At 60.7% G+C, this 22,817-nt stretch overlaps 1 protein-coding gene across 5 annotated transcripts; it reads right to left on the bottom strand.

Moving 5' to 3' along the window:
• Positions 1 to 2,019: 2,019 nt before the first annotated feature.
• GNA15 (G protein subunit alpha 15) lies at positions 2,020 to 21,681 on the bottom strand. 5 transcript variants are annotated; one of them, XM_029916183.1, is made up of 8 exons: positions 21,194 to 21,255; positions 20,116 to 20,215; positions 14,903 to 15,087; positions 10,198 to 10,352; positions 9,550 to 9,678; positions 7,264 to 7,393; positions 5,928 to 6,084; positions 2,020 to 2,937 (listed from the first exon to the last, which is right to left on the bottom strand). In XM_029916183.1, exons 2-8 carry the CDS (start codon positions 20,180 to 20,182, stop codon positions 2,711 to 2,713), a joined length of 1,050 nt encoding a protein of 349 aa, XP_029772043.1. In that variant the 5' UTR covers positions 20,183 to 20,215; positions 21,194 to 21,255; the 3' UTR covers positions 2,020 to 2,710. The 5 variants fall into 5 exon arrangements, 3 of the variants coding, with proteins under 3 accessions (XP_029772043.1, XP_029772041.1, XP_029772042.1); XR_003900740.1 differs by lacking the exon at positions 20,116 to 20,215 and adding an exon at positions 7,578 to 7,644 and having other exon boundaries at positions 2,849 to 2,937; positions 21,194 to 21,681; XR_003900741.1 differs by lacking the exon at positions 20,116 to 20,215 and adding an exon at positions 7,578 to 7,644 and having other exon boundaries at positions 2,849 to 2,937; positions 5,928 to 6,081; positions 21,194 to 21,677.
• Positions 21,682 to 22,817: the final 1,136 nt, after the last annotated feature.

Raw genomic sequence — 22,817 nt, 5'->3', positions numbered from 1 at the left:
CGGAAGCGGGCCGGTCTGGAAGGGCCAACACCAGCCGTGAAGGGATAGAGTCTGGGTCCCGAGCTTAGGGTCAGGACACTTTGAGGGACCTGTGCGAATGTCTTTCATTTCTTTTTGAATTTAGAAGAAGGAAGCAAATACAATCATCATGAATATGTAATACAGAGCCCCTTCTGGATTTCATTGGTCTTTCTACCAATATAGTTCTTAAGAAAACTTTTAAGGGCTGCCTGGGGGGCTCAGTTACACATCTGACTTTGGCTCAGGTCATGATCTCACGTTCGTGGGTTCGAGCCCCACATCGGGCTCTGTGCTGACAGCTTGGAGTCGAGCCTGTTTCAGATTCTGTGTCTCCCTCTCTCTCTGCCCCTCCCCCACTCATGCTTGCTCGCTCTCTCCCCTCAAAAATAATAAAAAATTTTTGAAAAAATAATTTTTAATAGTCACGTCTGGAGGAAGAGATGAACAAAAGCAAAAATGCTTTGAGCTCACAGAAGTCCCAGTACAACCTCGCCTCGCCTCCCTGTTTTTGTAGGTTTGATATTGTCCACGATTAAAAAAAATTTTTTTTCAAAAAGAGTTGGGCGACCCCTCAGCCAGGGACTCGAGGTCCACAGCGGTGTCACATCAGTGTTCCTGCCACCAGGATGGGAAGCGGCCCTTTGCCTCTGTGATCCTGCCCCTGAAGGCCGGAGCCTCAGCCTAATGCCTGCCAATGTCCACGGAGGGGTGCTTCCCGAACCCCCTGCCAGAAGCTCAGCCTGAGAGCTGGGCACGTGACCTGTGGGAATAAGGTCTTTACAGGTGTCATCAAGTTAAGGCGAGGTCATTGGGGGGGCCCCCATTCAGTACACCCGCTGACCCCTGTGAGGGAGGAAGACGTGGCCACATGAGGACGGAGGCAGAGGTGGAGGAGGGGCTGAGCCACAGGCCGAGGGGTCCCTGGAGCCCCCCCAGAAGCTGGAAGAGGGGGGAGGGATCCTACCCTGGGGCCTTTGCGGGGGACGGCACCGGGTCACACCCTGACTTCTCCCCTCCAGAACTGAGAGTAAAAATCTGTGACGGAAGTCACTCAGCGTGGGGCACGTTTTCTGGGCAGTCCCGGACCAGCGCGCGGCAAGCCTGCCGATGTCACCGAGATCAAGTCAGGAGTTTCTATCGTCTGCTGGACGCGATGCCCCCGATTCGTGAATCTCGCGATAAAACCAAGAAGTTCTTTAAAGTGACCAGACACGTGCGCCTGGGTGGCCCGGTGGGTTGAGGGCCCTAAGCTTGGTTTCTGCTCAGGTCACGATCTCATGGTGGTGGGATCGAGCCCCCATCAGGCTCCGGTGGTAGAGCCTGCTTCAGATTCTCTCCCTCCGCCCTTCTCTCTCTAAAACAAAATTAAAATAGATTTTAAAGCACCGTATTAATAGAAGACGTTAACACGAGGGGACACTGGGCATGCTTTCATGAGGCAAGCCTTTGGACTAACTTCACAAGTTTTCTGTAAATGGGACTATTCTGAAAAATAAAGTTTGTATTAATTTTTAAATTAAAAAAAAACATTGGATGAATCAGTATCTCGGCTCTGCGTCTCACAGGCTGGAGTCTTCGTCAAGTGATTCATTTTCTCTGTGCCTCCATTTCCCCGGCTGGAAACAGAGGTGGGCTGGCTTGTGAGCCAGCGGCCCGGGGAGGGGGGCGGGGAGGGGGGCGTGTCGGGGTTAAGTCCGGAGCCGTCACCATCTGAATCTCCATCTTTACGTGGGAGGTGGCCCCTGGAATCTGGGGTAACGACACAGGGTGGGCTTAAATGTCCCCCCCCACCAGGGACAGACACGGACCCCCCCCCCCCCCCCCCCCCCCCCCCCCCCCCCCCCCCCCCCCCCCCCCCGCGCAGCGTCCTCAGTCCCCAGCTCTGAGGGCGTGCCCTGCACGGGCGGGCCGCTTCCCCTCCTTCTCCATGTCGCTACCCCGCCCGGGACAGGCCACTTGAGAAGGGGCCGCGCAGTGACCAACAGGAAATCACAGGTGTCCAGACTGTCGTCTCTTTAATGTCCTGCAAGGCGCCCCACGTAAGGGACGGGAATAAATACATTAGGGATGTGAGAGGCAGTGCGCCCGGCCCCCAGCGGGAAGCCTGTGGGCCTCGTCTGTAATCAGGGCAGGACACACTGTGAGCCTCGGACTGTGAAAGGGACGGCGTTTTTCAGGGTCTTTTTTTTTTTTTTCCAGCCAGGAGCGGGGAAGTCCCTGAGCTACCCAGGCCTCCGACGGGTCGGTGCCGCCTCCTGCCCGCAAGGGGGCGCCAGAGCCCGGTCCCTCGGACGGAAGGCCACTCCCCCATCTCGGGGCGGAGGGCAGTACCTCCGCGGAGGTCCCGGCCTTTGCCCAGGAGAGGACCTCCGCGGGACGGGACACGTCCTCCGTCCTCTGCTCTCCCTCTTCTTCCTGCACCCTGCCATCCCAAGTGGCCCTTGCGCTCCCTTTCCAAGGAGGTAAACTGAGTCAACGGAGGGCAAACCCAAGGGCTGTCCTAGTGAGGGGCAGAGAAAGGATGGGGCCACACCCGGCCTTCAACCCCCCACTGTCACAGCCCTTCTGCCCCCAGGACCTGGGGCTGAGCGACAAGGGGCATCTGGGCTCACTGAGCACCGGTTCGCGGCCCCCCCCCCGCCCCCCCGCCGCCACGCGCGGGCCTGAGCCCGGGGCAGCGGGGCCTGGGTCACAGCAGGTTGATCTCGTCCAGGTAGCGGGCCAGCACCGAGTCCCGCACGTCCTTGAAGACCTTGCGGATGTTCTGCGTGTCCGTGGCGCACGTGTAGTGGCTGAAGAGCCGCCGGGAACGCGGACCCTTGCGGGCCCCGTCGGCGCTGTCCACGCAGCTGGCGTACATTCTAGTGTACATGTCCAGGATGAACTTCTTGGCCGCCTCCACGTCCTGCTTCGGGCCTGGGGGGGAGGGAGGGAGGATGCAGTCAGGGGGGCGGCTGGTGGGGCAGGTGGGAGACCCTCCCTCCTGAGTCAAGGACGGGGCGGCAAGGCACCCCAGGGACCATGCCCTGCGGGGCAACGTGGCGCCATCTTTGGTATCTCTGGAGGGTCACGTGACCATCAGGGCCAGCCAATGGGACCATCGAGGATGGACTCAGATGAGTCACATGACCTGGAATGAACCAATAAGACTTGGCTCTGGGACTGTAGGCAGAACCGTGTTAAAGAACACAACCCTCTCCCTTCACGGGGCTTGCAGCTGAGGGAATGGGAGCCTGGAGCTGCAGCGAAAGACGGTCCTGAGAGGTGCAGATGGGTAAACTGAGGCCGAGATCAGCAGAGGGATGGCACCCCGGTGAGGTACCTGCCATGCTCCATCTTTCCCAAGCACAATGTGAGCTAAGGGCTTCTAGAACCCAAGTCCTGACTCTGCTACTAGTCGGGTTGCCTTATATGTTAGTCTATGTAACCGTGGTGAGCCTGTTTCCTCGTTTGTAAGACGGGGATCCTAACAGTCCCAAGCCTCCCGGAGCGGCGAGGATTCAGTGCAATCATGCGGAGTGCTCTGTGCCCTATAATCAGAACGTTGTTCTCATTCTTCTAGAAAGGCAGGGTACCCAGTGGTGAAGGCTGGTGGCTCCGGGTCCAGACAGCCTGGGTTCCAATCCTGCCTCGGCCACTCGCTGGCCATGTGACTTCTGGCAAGCGACCGCACCTCTCTGTGCCTCAGTTTCCCCACCTGTACAGTAGTGAGGAGGAAGTGCACCGCACAGGACTTTTTCACACGGATCAGATGAGTCCCTACGTGACACACCAGCTGTTGTCATAATCACAAATGACTCAGCGCACACCAGGAGGGGCTGAGATCTGCAAGTTGACAAAGGGCACCCCAGCCTCTCTGCCTGGGAGAAAAGGGTGAGTCACGAGGGCTTCCTTTGACATGGAGGCCAGTCCCTCAAAACCACGCACCCCTCCCCGCCCCCTCCAGACCGCGTCCCCACTCCCAAGGCTGCCCAGCTGGGGAGCGAGGGGCGTCCGCCATGCTGGGGCAAGCTGACATCTGCCTCTCGGCCCCTGGGACTTCCGGGTATGACTGGCTGAGCTTGGCCTCGTGGGCGCCGAGACCTGACAAGGCCAAGCGTCACATGTGTGGTGATGTCCCCAAGCTTAAGACCTCCATCTACCATGCTGCTTGTGTGGGGTGAAGTGCACCCCCCAAGGCCACGTCCACCCAGAACTTCAGATATGACCAAGCGACCTCATTTGGAAATAAGGCCTTTTCTGATGTAATTAGTTAGCTTGAAATGGGGTCACACCGGATTGGGGTGGGCCCTATGGCCAATGACTGGACTCTATAAGAAAAGACAGACAGACAGACAGAGGCCATGTGACAAGAGGCAGACCGGAAGGCTGGATCTAGAAGCCCAGGGACACCAAGGATCCCAGGTAACGCCAGAAGCTAGGAGAGACACCTGTGGCAGACGCTCCCTCGGGGCTTCCAGAAAGAACTGACCCGGGCTCCACCTGCATGTCAGACTTCTGGTCGCCTTAACTGATGGGTTCCAGGCCTGTTGTTTTCAGCCTCCTAGTCTGGGGCCCCAGGAGGTGAAGCCAGCTCGTCCCCAGGACAGATGCCATCGCTCCTCCCCCTGCCATTCGGCCACCAAGAGGGGAGTCTGTTTCCCTCCTTGAGTCCGAGCTGGCCCGACTGATTTGCCCGAGCCACAGAACGAGGGGGCTGTGACCACCGGGGGGCTCTGAGGCGCCCCCTCCCCCGGGCGCAAGTCTGGCTGGGCTGAACCCGCCATGCTGTGCGCAAGCCCAGGCCTCATGAAGAGGCCCTGGATTCAGAGACGCCAAGTGGGGCAAGGGAGGGGGCGGGGGGAAGAGAGGGAGGAGGAGAAGGAGGGGGAGGCAGGGAGCGGGGGAGAGGGGCACAGGGGAATCACCGGTATCTGGATCCCAGAAGCTCCCCTGAGCCCACACGGATCAGACTTACCCACCGCAACCCCTCCCAAGTTCCTGCCCCACGAAAACGTGAGCAAAGTCAGAGGCCGCTCGAAGCCCCTAACGTTGGGGACCGTGTGTCACTCAGCTGGGACACTTCCACCAGCCCCTGCGTCCTCGCAGTGGCCCTGGGGGGAAAGCTAACCGGTACGCCCTCCCCGGGACCCCCCGACACCCCACCTCCCTCACCAGATACACTGACCGGCCGGCTCCAGGCGGGCCCTCTGCCCTCGGGCTGTGCGGAGGGCTCCCCCCAAACCAGCTCCGTGATGCTGTCCTGTCTGATTCACGCGCAGATGCTGACACACTGCGCCAACCGACTGCTCCGAGGGCTGCTGGACCCACCGAAACCCTCGTGCCTCAGACGGGCTTGTTCACAGGTCGGTCACCCATTTCCTCTGCAGCCCACCACCCAGGGGCGCCTGTGGGGCTCAGTCGGCTGGGCGTCCAACTTCAGCGCAGGTCATGATCTCACAGCTCATAGGCACGAGTCCCACCTCGGGGCCTCCATGCTCCGCTTCTGATCCTGTCTCCTGCTCTCTCTGCCTCGCCCCTGCTCTTTTGCTCAAAAATGAAAATGAAAAAAAGAATGTATTCCGCTATATGATTAGACATAGATGTGGTGACTATGAAAGACTCAAATAGAGAAGTCTCGAAAACGTAGCAGATTTTGGAAGTAGGTGTGGACGCTTCCAGGTGCGGCGCCCCCGAGGAGCGTGACTGCGGGCCGCGCGCAGGAGAGCTGTGGTCCCGCCTTCGCTCGGGAACGCCGGCGGCTGCTTACCCGGGAACCGAGACTCCCGGCCTGGGTCTGGGACTCAGGTCTGTCCGACCCCGTGTGAAACCCCACGGACTCCAGAGCGGGGTAGCGTCTGGGCCAGCATCTCTCCCGGGAGCTGCTCCTGGAGCCCAAGGGCAGAGAGGGTTCTAGAACCACTCACCCTGGAAACTGGGGAAGTAGGTGGCCACGTGGGAGGTGGCGATCTTCTCCTCCAGGATGTCAGTCTTGTTGAGGAAGAGGATGACGGACGTGCTCTTGAACCAGGGCAGCTCCAGGATGGTCCCGAACAGGGCCAGGCTCTCCTTCATTCGGTTCTGCTTTGGGGGAGCAGGCAGGTCACGGCTCTGACGGCCACCGTGGCCCAGACGGGAGCCCTCCCCCGCGCCGAGAGGGGGCTGCCAGCCTAACTGCCCAAGAGCTCGGGGCTCCCCGATTCCCGGCTGGGTCGGAGGGGGCGTGCCCATGCTTTCATGTGGCCCTCCTGCTCTGACTAGTGTCCCCAAGCTCACCCCGCTCTGGAACTCAGCAGGGGACTGTATTTGGAAATAGGGTCTTTGAAGGTGTAATCAGTTAAGAAGAGGTCATACGGTTCGTGGGTTTGAGCCCCGCGTCGGGCTCTGTGCTGACAGCTCACAGCCTGGAGCTGCTTCGGATTCTGTGTCTCCCTCTCTCTCTGACCCTCCCCTGCTCACACTGTCTCTCTCTGTCTCTCAAAAATAAAGAACATAAAAAAAAAAGAGGTCCTACAAGATTGCCGCGCCCCGTGGCAGGGGTCCTTAGAAAGAGGGCACGTGTGGCCACAGACGCATGAGGCAAGGGCCACGTGACCACAGGGCAGAGATGGCTGACGTGCGCACAGGCAAAGGGACACCAAGGATGGCCAACGACCCCCCAGAAGCGGGGACAGAGGATCCCTCGCAGGCTCAGGAGGCCCGAGCCTGGCCGTGGCTGATCGGGGTGCAGCCTCGGGCGCTGGGGGAGGCGGTGCGGGCTCTTTGTTAAACCGCCCAGCGAACTGGGCCACCTCGTGTGGCAGCGCTGGAGCAAGCTCGGTGGCAGAACGGCCTCAAGTCCACCCTGTCTGATCCGGTCCAAAAGTCAAGATGACAGCCTCTGACCCCTGGGTCCCCAAACTGTCCGCGTGGAGCTTTAACCCCTGAGCGCACCACTGGCGGAAGCGGGCCGGGGCTGAGAAGGGCTCACCCGAGGGCGATGGAGGCCCAGCCTTTCGGAACAAAAGCAGGACGCTGGCCCGGGGGCGGTGATCTACTTTCCCAGGCCGGCTGCCTTGGGCTTCCCGGGGGGGCCGCGTCTCAGGCCCTTTGCGTGCGTGCATTGTGTGCATCTGGGTCTTGGGACTCAAGGCTCTGAGCACGAAGAGTGGAGGGTGGAGTTCACAGCCACGCCAGACACAGCGGAACCCCCCCCCGGGAGCGGCCACGGGCTCTCCTGGTCCGCGGCAAGCCCGGGGGCCGGCGGGAGGCGGCGGCCCTCACCTCTCGGTCGCTCTCCTCCAGGCACTGGTCGTACTCGCTGAGCGAGGCCAGGTAGATGAGCGCGATCACGTTCTCGAAGCAGTGGATCCACTTCTTGCGTTCCGACCTCTGGCCCCCGACGTCCACGATCCTGCAGGGGTCAGCCCCGTCACACCTCAGACCTGCTCGGCCCGTGACCCGGCGCCCCAGGCCGCGGAGACACGCCAAGGCCAATGTTAACAGCAGCGAGATGCGGTGGCGGCCACTGGGCCGACGCCCCTTGTGTGTTCACTACGTTTCACCCACCCCGCGGGGTATTTCACCCATTTACGCACCAGGAAACTCAGGCACCGGAGGGGACGCTTTCCCGAGCTTCCGCACTGGGCTGCCTGATTCGTGCCCCTGTGGCAGGGGACAGCGGGTCGGGTTCAGAGCCATCGGCCCTGGTTGTGGCCGGGGGACCGGGCGGCAAGCCCCAGGACAGCTCCAGACCTCAGTTTCCCCGTCCCCGAGGTGCGGCCGTGCTGCCCTGGCCAACACAGCCCCTTGCTGTGTGGCCCTGGGCGAGGGCCCAGCCTCCACCCCCACAACAAAAGCCTGAGCCTCCCGCCTTCCTGTTCTCTAAGAAATGTGGGTCACTGATAACAAGCCTGCGTCATTTCCCCAGGGACAGGGCTGTTACCCAGGCAGCCAACAGGAAATGCCAGAGGCCTCAGAGCAAGTAGGGACTTGCCCTCTGTGAGGACGGAAACCGAGGCTGGGCCTGCGGCTCCTGATCCAACACACCAGCCCTCTGGTGCCTCTTCAGACCCCCTCCCGCCCCAGGGCGGGATGGGGTGCAGGGCTTCCGGTGGGGGTCTGCAGAGGCAGGCGTGGGGTGGGTTACTTGCCAGTCCCCCACCTCTGCATCGGGTCCCTCCGATCCCTTACCTCCCTGCTAGCTCCCTCCTCACCTGAGAACACACTCAAGGTTTCCCTCCTGAAAATCAGCACCTCAGCCCGGCCTTTCCTGTGACTTCCCCGACCTCTACCTTCATTCCGAAACTTTTACCGATCCATCTATCCACCCATCCATCCATTTATCCACCTATCACTCTATCCATCCACCCACCCACCCCTCCATCCACACATCTATCCGTCTATCCACCATCCATCCAACTACCCACCCGTCTAGCCATCCATCCACCCGCATGTTCACCCATTCATCTACCCATCTACACACCCACCACCCATGCGTGCGCCCACCCATCCATCCCGTCACCCGCCCGGCCGCCCCCCTCCGCACACCCAGCCATCCACTCATTTTACTTCCGTCCTGCCAACTCTCCTCCCACATTCACCAACTTCCACCTTGATCTTGAGCCGATCATCACTAGCAAAGCGGGAGAATCACACTCCTCCCCCGGCCCTGCGGGGCTCTCTGTCAGGGGAGGAGACTGACGGCAAACCGGTGAACTAGGAGCCTTCCTGGTGCGGACTACCGCAGAGGCCACAGGAGCACGTCTGGGGGTCCATCCAGGACAGTGTGGGACTCAGCATGGGTGAGGGGAACACAGCCCGTGGCCGGTCCTCAGCCTGCACCCGCCACAGCTCCCCGCCATCAGCCCACAGACGCGGGGCGCGCTCAGGCCACTGATGGCCCTCTAAACGCCAATCCTAGAAGTCACTTTTCTCCTGTACTCTTCCCAACCTTGACTTTAGTCTCTGACACTGGCCATCACTCCTGCCTGGACCCCTTGCTGCGCTGGCCACACACACCTCTGCCTTTCAGCTCAGGCCTGTGTGAGTCTGGCCGCCTTCCGGATCCCTCAGACTCAACGTGCCCCCAAATGACACCACTGTCCAACATACACCCCATGTGTTAGGTGACCATGGCCCCTGCCCCCTCTGAGTCTCCTGACCTGCAGCCTCACCCCATCCGAGCGTCCCCAGTGCTGAATCAATCCCTCTGGAAAATCGCTGGCCACAGTCTCTGTCTCCTCCTACCCAAGAGCCTTTCAAAAGGTTTCCTACTGAACTCCTATTCATCCTTCAATGCCCTAACACTGATGTCCCCTCCTTCAGGAAGACCTGCCCTCCTGGAGCTCTGGTGCGTCATTCTTGGGCTTTTCCGGGCCCCAGACCTGACTGCAGGGGGACTCAGGGTGTCTACCTCCAGCTCAGCCTCCTTCAGCCTGGAAGCCCCTTGAGGACTGGGACGGGAAACTCCTATTCATCCTCCAGGAGCCCGTGTCCTTTGCCCCTCCTGCAGGAAGCCTCCCCCACCCCCCACCCCCACCCCCCGCTCCAGGCCGAGGGAGGGCTCACCGCAGGTTGGTCTTCTGCACAGAGAAGCAATACTCGTTGATGCCAGTGGTGGGCATGCGGCTCCGCAGCACGTCCTGTGCCGTTGGCACGTAGTCCTCCCCAGTGATGCGCTCCAGGTGGGACAGGTAGCTGTGGACCGAGGGGCCCTGAGGCCTAGTCCTGCAGCCTCCCCTTGTGTCCCAGCACCCCCTGCCCAAAGCCCAGTGAGGATCCTGCTGGGGGAGGGGACCTCCGGGTCTGCAGGTGACCAAGCACCACCCTGAGGCTGTGGGCAGGTCAGGAAGGAGCCTCACCCTCAGGGCAGAGGAATTCAAGGACAGTGTGAACTCAGGAACAGCCTCACCGGGGCGGGGGTCGCCTTGGGAGAGCTGTCACCCCCAGGGGTGGCACTGTACCAAAAAAGTGATGGCGTGGGAACAGGCTGCCAGCTGTCAAATTGCCCTCGATGCCCAACATCGTGCCCAGGCCAGCGTCACTGTGTGATGACAAGCACTGTCCCCCCAGGAACGACGTCACCCCAGAGCTGTTTCCCCCACAGAACGACGTCACCCTGGAGGGAGACCACCGACAGCATGGCCCGCAGTGGGAGCCAACCAGCCCGGGCCCGGCTGCCCGGGCCGAGCTCGCCGCCCCCGGCCCCACACTCACTACACGGCCGAGTCGAGCAGGTGGAACTCGCGGCGACGCTCATAGCAGGCCCGGACGCCGGCGTCCGTCCACAGCCACTGCATGGCCACAGCGTAGGGCTTCTCGAAGGTGGTCACTTTGTAGGGGTCCTGGCTCATGACCAGACTGGCATGGTGCTGGGGAGGGAGGGCAGGGGCGAGTCAGACATCCCGGCAAGCCATCGCCCGCCTCTGCGACGGAGGCTCCCGCCCTGCGCAGTTCCCAGCCCGCCCGCGTTTGTCCGGACGGAGGGCGGAGGGGCAGCAGGGGACACGTGCACGTGCAGGGACGGCAGTTCCGGGTCTTTGACGAATGTGAAGCAAGTCGCTACAAGTGCCCCCACGGCAGACAGGTGCGCGAAGGAACAATGCGTGCGGGTCCCTCGGGGAGGTAGAGGCGCGGGCTGCCAGAGCGCGGCCCTTCCTCCGCTCCACCTGCCCTCCTCCCCTTCCCGCAGGACCAGCGGCTCTGACTCCCGGGTTGGCCTGGGCGCGCGCATGCGTGCTGGCATGGGCGCAGGTGTGGGTGTGCGCGCATGCGTGCTGGCATGGGCGCAGGTGTGGGTGTGCGCGCATGCGTGCTGGCGTATGCGTGTGACTCCGCGCGCGCGCGCCTGTGCGGACGTCCATGTGGGCACGTGCACGTGGCCGTGTGTGGTTTGCGGATGTCGTCGAGCCTGGGACCATGACAGAGGTCGCCGTTTCTACGCAATACGGTTCTGAGGTCCTCGCCAGGAACAAACAGGGGCGAAAGGGAACGAAAGCTCGCGATAGCATGACGGCAGGTGGAAATCCAGAACAGTCTATCAGGACAAACTAGTTAAGTTAGCAAGGCCCCTGGACGCAGGATCAGGAAACACACATCCCATGTGCGGCTGTATGTTAACCGCTAACTGGTGGACACTTTCAGGAATTTAAATCCCATTTACAGTAGCAGAAAAAGATACCAAAGACCGAGGACTAAATCCAACAGCAGAAGGGAAAGCTCTCTACGCTGAAATATACAAACTTCAATGAGAAAAAATGTGTTTGTTTGTTTGTTTGTTTGCTAAATGTTTATTGTTGAAAGAGGGCACACCGTGCAAGTGGAGGAGGGGCACAGAGGGGGCGACAGATGAGCCAAGGCGGGCTCTGAGGGGCCCCGACGCTTGACGTCAGCTCAGGTTGTGACCTCCCGGTTCGTGAGTTCGATCCCCATACCGGGGGGTCTGTGCTGGCAGTGCAGAGAATGCTTGGGATTCTCTCCCTCTCTCTGCCCCTCCCCTGCTTGTGCTCTGGGAAGGGAGGGAGGAAACCAAAGTGGGCTCTGCTCTCTCAGCACAGAGGCCGATGCAGGGCTCAGACACGCGAACCCTGAGATCATGACCTGAACCAAAGTCAGACCCTTAACTGACTGAGCCGCTCAGGTCCCCACTAAGAAAAAAAATGAAAGGAACTAAATAATTGGAAGGCTACGCCGCGTTCGTGGATTGAAAGACGCAGCATTCTGAAGCTACCAGTTCTCCCCGAGTCAATCTGCAGATTCCACACAATTCTACCCAAATCCCAGAAAGGTGTGTGTGCGTGTAAAAACTGACAAGATAATTCTAAACGTTACATAGAAGCGCAAAAGGGCCCGGAGTAGCCGACACCATTCTGGAGAACAGAGTGGAAGGATTCACACCCGCAGGTTCCAAGACTGCATGTTAGGAAGCTACAGTCACTAATGTGACATGATATTTGCTCAAAGGTAGAGAAATGGACCAACAGAACAGAATAGCGAGACTTAACAGATCCAAGCACCCATGAACACCTGATTTATCACAAAGACGAGACTGCTCCGGTGGGAAGGGTGTTAAGTGGCGCTTGCACTACTGAATGTCGGCGCCAGGGGGATAAACAAAGGAAGAAACATAATCACGCCCAACACAAAAATCAATTCTGGCTACAATGTAAATCTAAATATGAAACAATACAGCTCCATTTAAAAGGTGGCAATAGAGGGGAGCCTGGGGGGCTCAGTTGGTTGAGCATCCCAGGTCATGATCTCCTCGTTCGTGGGTTCAAGCCTCGCGTCCACTCCACGCTACAGCGCAGAGCCTGCTTGGGATTCTTTCTCTCTCCCTCTCTCTCTTCCCCTCCCCTGCTCACACGAGCATGCTTTCTGTCTCGCTCTCTCAAGAATAAATAAATAAAACTTAAAAAAATAAGTACGTTAAGAAATATTAAAGATAGCAATAGAGAGTTTCATCATGACCTTGAGGTGGAAAAACATCTCCTAAGCTGGCTACCAAAAACAAACAACAAACCCAAAACCCAAAACCAAAAAACCAACAACACAGCATTAACCAGAAGACTGACACGCTGGACTTCATTAAAATGAAGAGCTATTCAACCAGACACAGTGCAAACAATGAAGAGGCAAGGTACGAATGGGGAGAAAATATCTGCAAAATACATAACAAAGTGTCCTTTCCCAGAACGTATGAAGAATCTGCTGCAAATCTCCTTACTAGGAGGAAAAAAACCCTAATAATAGTTTTTTTTAATGGGGAAAAACAAAAACAGAACCAAAAATGGGCAAAAGCTTTGAACAGGTGCTTCGCAAAATGGAATAGCCAAGTGTCCAACAAACATGTGAAGAGGTGTGCAACCTCCTTATTGATCAGGGAAATGCAAATCGGAACCACAGTGACAGGCTTCCAAGAACCCGCCAGAACGGCTGAGACCAGCCGACAGCGGCGAGTGGTGGCAAGCACGCGGGGCAACCGGCCTCTTCGTGTGCCGCTGGCGGGAGCGTGAAATGGTCAACTGCTTGGAGACAGCCCGGTGTCTCCTCCTAACCTAATCTCCTTTATGATCCAAATCTACCTCTACATAGATGCCCAACAGAGGTGCGTCGGTTTTCATAAAACACATGTGGTAGAAATGAACAAACCACAGCTATGCCCCCAAAGGTGAAAGGAGGACAGACAACTGAGCGGCGTCAGAAACCAGACGTGGGAAAACGCTCCGTATAATTCCACGTACGAGACGTTTCAAAATAGGCAACCCCAATATATGCTGACGGTTACTCCTGGGGGTAGTGATTTCGGGGAGAGCCTCTGGGGACACGTTCTGCGTCTTGTCCTGGGCAGTGGCCACACACACGTGCTTAGGTTGTGATGGACTCACTGAGCTTGTGAACTGGCTTCTTCAGCACGTGTGCTACATCTTAATTAAAACTCCTATTCGAGGGGGTCCTGGGGGGCTCAGTCGCTTAAGCATCTGACTTCGGCTCAGGTCAGGATCTCACAGCTCTTGGGTTCCAGTCCTGCATCGGGCTCTGTGCCTGGAGCCCGCTTCGGATTCTGTGTCTCCCTCTCTCCCTGCCCTTCCCCTGCTCATGCTCTGTCTGTCTCTCCTAAAAATAATTAAAACATTAAAAAAAAAAAAAAACCTACAAGTTGCTGGCGAGGCTGTGGAGAAATCGGAGCCCTCGTGCGCCACTGGGGGGAAATGCAAACTGGTGTGGCCGCTCCGGAAAACAGTGTGGAGGCTCCTCAAAAAAAATTACAACAGAACTACCTCGTGATCCGGCATTTCCACTTCTGACTGCTTAACTGAGAGAACTGATGTCAGGATCCTGGGGGGGTACTAACGCCCCACGCTCACTGCAGCACGATTCACGGCAGCCGTGGTCCAGAAACAACCTAAGTGTCCATCGGGAGAACGTGGTGCGTGTGCTCGGACACACGCACGCACACGCATGCACACTCACACACACAGGAATATTGCTGAGCCTTAAGAAAAGAAGGGGATTCTGCAACACGTAAGTACAGAAATGGACCTGGGGGACATCACGTTAAGTGACACGAGCCAGTCACAGGAGGACGAGTGCCGCGTGACCCCCTTACATGAGGCTTCTAGAAAAGGCAAACTCACGAACACAGAGAGCGGCTGGGGCTGGGGCAGGGGGTCTGGGGAGCCGCCATTCGAGGCACACAGGTTCCGTTCCTCGCGAGGGCCGCGCCCTAGAAGGCGGCCGTGGACACCGCCGCCCTGCGCGCACCTCCATCTGTTACGCGGGTGGAGGGCGTGCAAAGTGCTCGTTGACGTGCGCACCCGTAGCTGCTGCCCCGCACGGGACTCCGGCACCGTCGTGGCATCGACGTTTCTACAGCCAAAGAGGTGCGGGCTCGGGACCCTCACCCCAGGGACCGCGGGGTCCCCGGGGAGACACGAGAGGGGGAGCCAGGGCCGAGCTGCCAGGAATGCACAGACTCCTGGGGGTCACCGAACAAGACCTGGGGGCCCAAGACACACAGCCCTGCCCTGGGCGTCCAGAGGGACATGGCCCTGCCCGGGGGGTCCTAGGTGACATGGCCCAGATCTACAGTCTAAGGGGACACGGTCCTGACAGGGAGGGGGTGTGGAGGGGACATGTCCTGATGGGGAGAGGTGAGGGGACAGAGTCCGCACAGGGAGAGGCGAGGGGACGCGGTCCGCACAGGAGGGGTGGGGGGACACGGTCCGCACAGGAGGGGTGAGGGGATGCGGTCCGCACAGGAGGGGTGGGGGGACACGGTCCGCACAGGAGGGGCGAGGGGACGCGGTTGCACAGGGAGGGGCGAGGGGACGCGGTCCGCACAGGGAGGATTAGGGAGGGGTGAGGGGACGCGGTCGCACAGGAGGGGTGAGGGGACGCGGGCCCCCGCAGCGCTGCTCACCCTGCTCTCGGGCCTGCTGAAGGGGATCTGCAGCCAGTCCATGGCTTCCAGCATGGCCTGCATGGACGCGAAGATGTTCTGGTAGATGAGCGGCCGGAAGCCCTTGCGCTCCTCCTCCGAGTAGCCCGCCCCGTGGATGATGCGCATTTGCTTGATGAACGTGCTCTTCCCACTCTCGCCGGGGCCTGGGGGGGACACAGGAGCGGCTCAACCCCAGGGCTCCGGCCACCCAGCCCCAGGGTCCCGTCCCACTCCGTGACCCCGGGCCAGCGCCTTCACCCTCCACGCCTCAGTTTCCTCTGCTGCCAGGCCCGGTCCGCCGGCTCTACGCGGGGCCCCCAGGGGGGTCAGCGAACCAGGGCGCCAGGGGCCGTCCTGCCCCAACCTGGCCCCGCGCGGCCCCCCGGCCTCCACGGTGTGGGCAGCGGCTCGCCAGCTCTGGGGCTTTTGGTGCTTGTCAGGTTTGCGGTTTTTAATGATTGAAAGGAATACAAAAAAAAAAAAAGACTGTCATCACATGTGGGAATTACACCGAATTCCTGTTTCAGTGTCTCTAAATAAAGTTTTATTGGCACACGGTCCCGGCCACTAGGGTACAAATGGTGTCTGGCTGTTTTCTCGCTGTCACAGCAGAACTGAGCAGTCAGACAGAGACCGTCTGGGCTGCAGGGCGGAAAGTGCTCATTATCTGCTTGCACAGAAAGAGTTTGTGCACCCCCAGCTTCGAGCACGAGTGACCCACTAGCGTTCACTAGTGTCGGTAGTAGTGACATTTACTATACTTAGAATTACCGTTACCGTTATTTGCCATGATGATTTCAGGCAGAGAAACTTTTATGGGAGAAATAGGATAGGACAAATAGATGCTTTTTAGCTGAGTACAGGTGAATGTCAGGGAGGGCTTCTCAGAGGAGGTGACGTGAGATTGAGCTCTGAAGGCTGGAAGGTTGCCTTTGTGGCAAGATCTGGAGGAAGGGCACATCCACCGAGGCCACAGCCCGTGCAGAGGGCCTGGGGCGGGGCCAGGCCTGGCGCGTTGGCCGAAGCGCAAAGAGACTACTTGGCTGGAGCACAGAGGGCAAGGGGGGGGAGGCCAGGTGGTGCAGGGGCTGGGGGCCGCGGGGAGGGCTTGGGAGGGGAGAGGGGAGCCCTGGAGGGCTGTGGGGAGGGACACCTGTCCCAGGTCCTCGAAGGTGTTCCGAGGTGGCCTCTGTGGGGAACACAGACCGTGGGGCGGAGGGCAGGAGCAGAGGGTCCGGGGTGGAGGCAGGGGGGTGGCGATGGGGGCCGGACCCGGTGGAAAGAAGCCGACACTGGGGAGACATTAGGGAGACGGACTGGCAGACCTTGCCAACGGACCAGAGCGGGGACAGGGCCACCTGCACAGTTCAGGGGCCGAGTGCAAGAAAGCCCTTCTGAGCCCAGGGCGCTGTGGGGCAGCCCAGGTCCCGCACCCAGAAACGCCAGCCCCGGGCTGGGGACAGTAACGCTGGGGTCTTCAGTGGCCCTGAGCTGGGAGCCCGGAGAGGAAGGCTCGGCTCCTGTGGCCCGAGCTCTGGGATCTCTCTGTGCCTCTGTTTCCCCATCTGTAAAATGAGCGTGCCAGCGAGGCAGGAGCTGTGGGGCCGGAGCGCCCTGCCCCCCAGCTCCCGGGGGACACGGCTGGGGTCCTTCCAGGCCCAGGAGGGGGCACTGGAAGGAGGAACAGGAAGCAGCAGGAAAGAAAGGGCTGGAACCCAGAAAGAGGAAACAGCCAGAGGGAGCGGGGGGCGGGGGGCAGAGAGAAGAGGAGGTGCTCCCGGGACCTCCCTGTCCCCACGCATCCGAGGGCAACAAGAGCAGGCCTGGGGTGACACCAGGTGTTGGTTAAGTCCCCCTGGACTCGAGGTCGGAGAAACAGAGTTGCTTCGGGGCACCTGGCGGCTCAGGTCAGGATCTCCGGGTTCGTGGGTTCAAGCCCCGTGTTGGGCTCTGCGCTGACATCGCGGCGCCCGCTTGGGGTCTTCTCTCCCTCCCTCTCTCTCTGCCCCTCCTCTGCTCACACTCTCCCTGTCTCTCTAAATAAGTAAGTAAACTTCAAGAAAAAAGGGAGGGAGAGGGAGAAGAGGGGGACACGGTTGAACGTTGACCTCTGCAGAACGGGACGCGCCCCTGCGACGGGTCTGAAGGTGTTTCAGGCCAAAAAGTTACCCGTGGGGAGAGCCTGCGGTGCCGCGTCTCGCGCTGCGTGGGACCCCGGGGCGGAAAGCCCGTGGCCTCCGGGGCCGGAGCGCGGGGCGAGGCCGGGCGGGAGACCCCGCGGGGACAGGCGCGCCGTGGTCACTCCGCGGGCGGAGCTGCTCAGTCCGGAAAGTGTCCTAGCCTCACCCCTTCTCTGCACAACTAAAATTATTCCGAGATAAAGCCCCCCCCAAAAAAGAGGCCACCCCCCCACGCCCCCACGCCCCCACGCCCCGGGCCACGCCCCGGAAGTCTGCAGGGTGGAGCCGTGCGCGTCTGGGATCACGGAATTCCTGGGACTCTCCGGATGTCCCTGCGGTGGGACAGGCGGGCGTCACAGCCGCTGGGTCACCCCGCAGTCTGTCGCCGAGGGGCCCGGAGACAGAGATCACCCAGCGCTTGGAGCTCCCGAAATGGAGGATGCTGACCTCGCCTGACCGAGGGGCTGCGCTCGGCCCACTGTTCCCGTGGGGAAACTGAGTCCCCGGTCGGCCGACCTGCGTCCTTGGGCCCCGCTGGGCCTCGAACCCCGTCTGCCCGAGTGCCCAGCCCATGGGTGGTCGGTATGAAACCAGAAAGTTCCCTCATGTGGAGAGTCATGGCGAGCTTCTCAGCTGACCCTCCCAGAGACCCCCCCCTGCTTTGACCTCCGCGCGAGGATCAGAGAGGGGGGTGAGCTTCCCGGGGTCACACAGCGGGCGCAGGAGCAGGGCAGCAAACTCGAGCCTGGCGGGTCCACGGCCGGCCTGCCGGGTCAGGCGGCGACGGAGCACCGGGCCTCGAAGGGGCTGCGCCCTTTGGCCTCCTTCCCGCTAGTCTTTCCACTCCCAGACCCGGGCTGGGTCTCCCCCAGAAATGTGGGGGACAATCGAAGGTCGCACGGAGCAACAGCTAACTTTGTCGGAGGCACTGATTTTCTTCTCTCCTGCGTCATTAAAGGAAAACCAAAAAAATGCTGGCCGCCACCCGCCGCATGATTTTGTGACTCGTGAATGGGTCACAGCCCGAAGTCTGAAAACCTCGCTGGGTGGGTCCCCCTCTCTGCCGCCCAAGCCTGTCCCGAAGCCACTGAAGGTTCTGGAAGTTCTCCAGCCCCAGGCTCCTGGTCTGCTGGGGGAAAGCCCACAGGGGGGCCAGAAGGGAAGTACCTGCTTCCTCCTGGGGGGGATGAGGAAGGGGAACCTGGAGCCCCACCCCCACCCCAGCCCCGGGAGAGGCCGTGCGGCTCCCTCCACTCCGTGCGGATGGCGGCCCGGGACACGGGGCCGCCGGGGCCGCTGGAGGGCTGGGGGCTCAGCTTCCAGGTCCGCCTCTGGCTCAGACTGGCTGCTGACCCCGGGCCCATCCCGTCACCTTCGCGGGCCTCGGTTTCCCCGTCTGTCACTGGGGTGCCGTGGCTTTTGTCTCCAGAGCCACGTTCACAGGGAGCCGATCGTGTGGGCCCTCAAGCCAGCACTCCAGGTTCCGGTCCCACTGTGTGACCTGGGGCAAATCCCATCGCCTCTCCGGGCCTCAGTTTCCCCACACGGGGCCAGGAGCCGTATCTCAGGCTCTGTGGACGGAGCTGGCTCCTTTAATAGTGTCGTTCGGATGCCCCCCATTTTCCAACACGCCAATGGCTTCCTGCCGGGGACAGACTCCCGGCCCCTCAGCCTGCTTCCCCAAACAGGCCAGCCATCTCCAGGAAAAGAATAACTTTTTGGTTTCAATTCCTGTTTTCGAGAAGGGGGAGAGGTTTGGAGGCAGCCCTTGGGGCTGGGGGGCGGGGGGGCGGTCCCAACCACAGTCCACAGCGTGGTCCACCGGGCCACCACCGGCACTCGGGGACATGCACAAGCCCCCCGCCCCCCCGACACCAGCAGAAGGGGCTTCCTGATTTGGGGCAGGCTGGACAGTGGTCCGCGCGGCACGGGGTGAGGGACCCTCCCAGCTCTGGAAAGTCGGGGTGCGGCCCCCCCGCAGAGTCGCGCCGGAGACAGGATTCATTCATTCGCTCTCTGCCAGGTGCACTGTGCCCCCCGGGCCAAAAGCTGGGGCAGAGGCGTGAACCAGAGACACACAGTCCCCACCTTCGTGCTGTGTGACTGGGGTGACGGACCGGAGAGATTAAGCAAACAGACCAACAGAGTGTCAGTGCGTGAGCGCCCTGAAGAAAGAGCAGCGGAGGAAGGAGAAGGACGGGCCGTCTTCATGGTAGGGGAATCCAGGAGGGCTTCTCTGCAGAGGCGACACACCAGCTGCGTGGAGGCCCGGGTGAGGCTGGGAGCCACTGGCAGGGAGAACAGCAAGTGCAAAGGCCCTGAGGTTCGGATACAGAAGCGAGGTGTGCAAGGAAAGATCGCCAGCAGTGATAAGCCTCCGCGCCTGATGGATTGAGAAGGGAGCAGACAGACAGAATGAAAGAGTGGTCTTGACTCCATGTGTCCCCGGACAAGGGAACACGCCAGACAACGGACGCCCAAACCTTTGACAGCTTTGAAGAGACGGACAAGTTCTTTGAGAGACACGGAGAGCCAAAACTGACCCAAGAAGAAACGGATAGCCTACGTGGCCCTAGTAATAATATGATTAAAAAGTAAACATTACTACATCACATACCACACATACATCCATGTAACAGCCTATCTAGTGTGAAGACATCAAATAGAGGTAGCAATTAAGGTAATTAATTTTTTTATTTAAAAAAATATTTAGTTTTGACAGAGAGTGCAAGCTGGGGAGGGGCAGAGAGAGAGAGAGAGAGGGAGACAGAGGATCGGAAGCAGGCTCCATGCTGACAGCACAGAGCCCGACGCGGGGCTCGAACCCATGAACTGTGAGATCATGACCTGAGCCAAAGTTGGCCACTTAACTGACTGAGCCATTCAGGGGTCCCAAGTAATTAAATTCCTAATGAAAACCTTCCGGGCTCAGATAGCCTCACTGATGATTGTACCAAAGTTTAAGGAAAAGGAAATCATCTATGAAAAGCAAAGAACGTAGGAGGCAAGCACCTGCCGACCACGGACCACGGGAGGAAGTGGCGAGGGCCGGGGTCTGGGAGGCCAGCCGCCGGGCCATCCTCGGACTTGAGATCGTCCCCGTGTCCGGTTCCTTAGAAAATTAAATGGGGGGGGTGTTGTCTTTTACGTAAAAGACTACAGTTAGAAGGGCCCTGATTAAGGTGCAGTCTCGGGGGTCCCGGGTTTCCGTAGCCCCCTCCCCACTCAGCAGGGCCCCCCCAGAGCCAGGGCAGAGCGAGGCCAGCCCTCCCCCTCTCGGCCCAGGACGGGCAGATGTGACTTCGGGACACCCAAGGCCGTCCCCGGTGCCCCCCACCCAGGGCTCAGGGTGTCCCGGGAGCCCCTCCAAGGCTGGCAGCCCCCAGGCCAAGGAGGGGAGGCTGGCAGAGCCCCCACGCGGGGGACCAGACTCTGAGCTTTGGGAGGACACGGTCTCGGAGGCTCACAACCCGCGGCCCCTCCCTTCCCCCCTCAGCGTTATGTTCCTCCTCGCCTTCTTGCTGCTGGAAATTATTTTGTCGGCTGACTGGGTTATGGGCTAAGGTCTGTCTCCCCATCGGCGGGATGACGTGTGGAAGCAAGGACAGGCCGGCCCCTCGCTGCGGGGCAGCCCCGAGACTCACTCAAGACATCGAATGAATGAATCTATCGATCAGCCGATCAGCCGGGCAGGTCCGAGCCAGGAGGCTCCGCCCAGGGGCCCAGCAGGGACCGAGCACGCAGGGGCGAGGGGGGGGGGGCAGGCGGTCCCCCTGCCCTGGCTGCATGGGGCAGAGAGAGGGCAGAGGGCCCTCCGTGTCCCACCGGGTGAGGCCTGAGCTCACCGCTCCCGTCCCCGATGCCAGGGCAGAGCTGGCAGGGCGTGCTGGGCCCGCCGCCCGCGGCCGCCTCACCCCTGCACAGGCCCTTCCGGGCACCCCTGCCCACACCTTGGGGCGAGGGCCTGGATCTCTCTGGGCCTTAGTCCTGTCGCCCCGAAGTGGGTTCCCAGGCCCTCCTGGCCTGGCGGGGGGTGTCCCGCGGGGTCCCCGGCCCGTGCACCCCCCTCCCCACCCCCCTCCCCACTCACCCAGCAGCAGCAGCTTCAGCTCGCCACGGTCCCTCTTCTTCTGCTCCAGGAGGAGCCTGTTGATCTCCTGGTCGATCCGGGCGGCCGCCTTCTCGTCCTCGGTCAGGCACCAGGGGCAGCAGCGCCAGGTCAGCGCGCGGGCCATGCTGGGGGCTCAGCGGGCACCAGGCGGCATGGCCCCGGCCCCGAGGAGGGCTCCTGGCCCTGGGGCGCACCGGGGCCGCGCGCCCTGCTCGGGGGTCACCCGGGGGACCCCTGACGTCCGGGCCTCGGGCACCAGGCGCCCCGCTCAGCGAGGCCTGAGTGCCCGGCACGGGCGGTGGGGGGAGGGGGAGGAGGAGCCAGGGAAGGTGCGGAGGCTGTCAGGGCTCCCCGCCCATCTCAGACCCGCCTGCCCTGCCGAACTGGTTGAGGGCGGCACCCCCCCGGGGAGGGCGGGGTGTCGGGAGGAAAGGCCCGGACCGCAGTCTGCAGTCTGCAGTCTGAGACCTGCAGCGCCCCACGGGTCCCCTCCTTCCTCATTCTGGAGAAGGGGTGGACTGGCCTCTGACGCCGCCTCCAGGCTGGCCCCCGGCACACCCCTGCCTCCCCTCCTCCGAGCCAATGAGGAGAGGTGATCACAATGCCAATAAAGATCTTTTTCAAAACCTGATGAGAGCCAGGGGGCTCCCTCAGAGGCACGTTGCTGGCTTCCTCCTGTCCCCAATGTGCAGATGCAAAAACTGAGGCACAGAGCCAGGAAGTGACTTGCGAGGCGGCAGGCGGAAGGACAAGACAGGGCCCCAGGCTCTCCACGCTGACCAGGCAGCTCCGGGGAGGGGCCTTCCTTCTTCCTGCCACCCAAGGCTGCGGCCACTGTGTGCCAGGGACAGTGCTGAGCATAGCAGGGTGCGGAGGGCCAATAGCTCTGGCTTCTGAGCCCCACGTTCTAGAAGGAGACACGGACAAGGAAATACATTTCTAAAGAACACTCGCACCTGTTGGGTGGTGATGCTTTCTGGGCAGGGGTGCCCTGGTTGGGGCTTTAAATAGGGGTCAAGGAAGGTCGCCAGGAGGAGGAGTTGGACAGGCAGCCAGGGACTTGGGGGGCTGACCGTGCTGTTCAGAAACGTTCCCGACCGGGCCGTGACCCTAGAAAGAGGATGGTGACACATGGCTGCTTTCTGGATGGACACCCATAGCCAAAGGGGAGGTCCTGGGTCGTCTCCAATCCAGCAGACCTTTGCCCCGTTGAAGGGTAGAAACCCTGCTTGGAGAGGTTCTAGAAGGCTCTAGAAAGTTCTGGAAACGCCCTCCCCCTGGAGATACACATAATTCGGGACACTTCTCGGAGGGCACCAGCAAGGCCCAGAGAGGGTGAATGATGTGCCTGGGGTCGCACAGCAGCAAACGACACCCCCCACCCCCGCCTGCCCCTGCCAGCAGGACCGTGTGGTTTTCTTTGCTGTTGATTCATAACGAACGGCAGATGGGAAGTTGGATAGGGGCCCCGTTGGGTCACTGGGGCTGGTAGGCGCTGTCCTGCTCACCCCCCCACAACCGGATGGCTGTGAGAAGAGAGGTGCTCCCCAAGGCCCGAGGCCTGAGTGACTTCCCTCTCTCTGGCCAGATGAAAAGCAGAAAT

This window comes from Suricata suricatta, chromosome 12 (assembly GCF_006229205.1).
Source record: "Suricata suricatta isolate VVHF042 chromosome 12, meerkat_22Aug2017_6uvM2_HiC, whole genome shotgun sequence".
In the NCBI taxonomy this organism is placed as follows: Eukaryota; Metazoa; Chordata; class Mammalia; order Carnivora; family Herpestidae; genus Suricata; species Suricata suricatta.
Note: the sequence above shows the minus strand (reverse complement) of the source record. Positions and strands in the feature narration are given on the sequence as shown.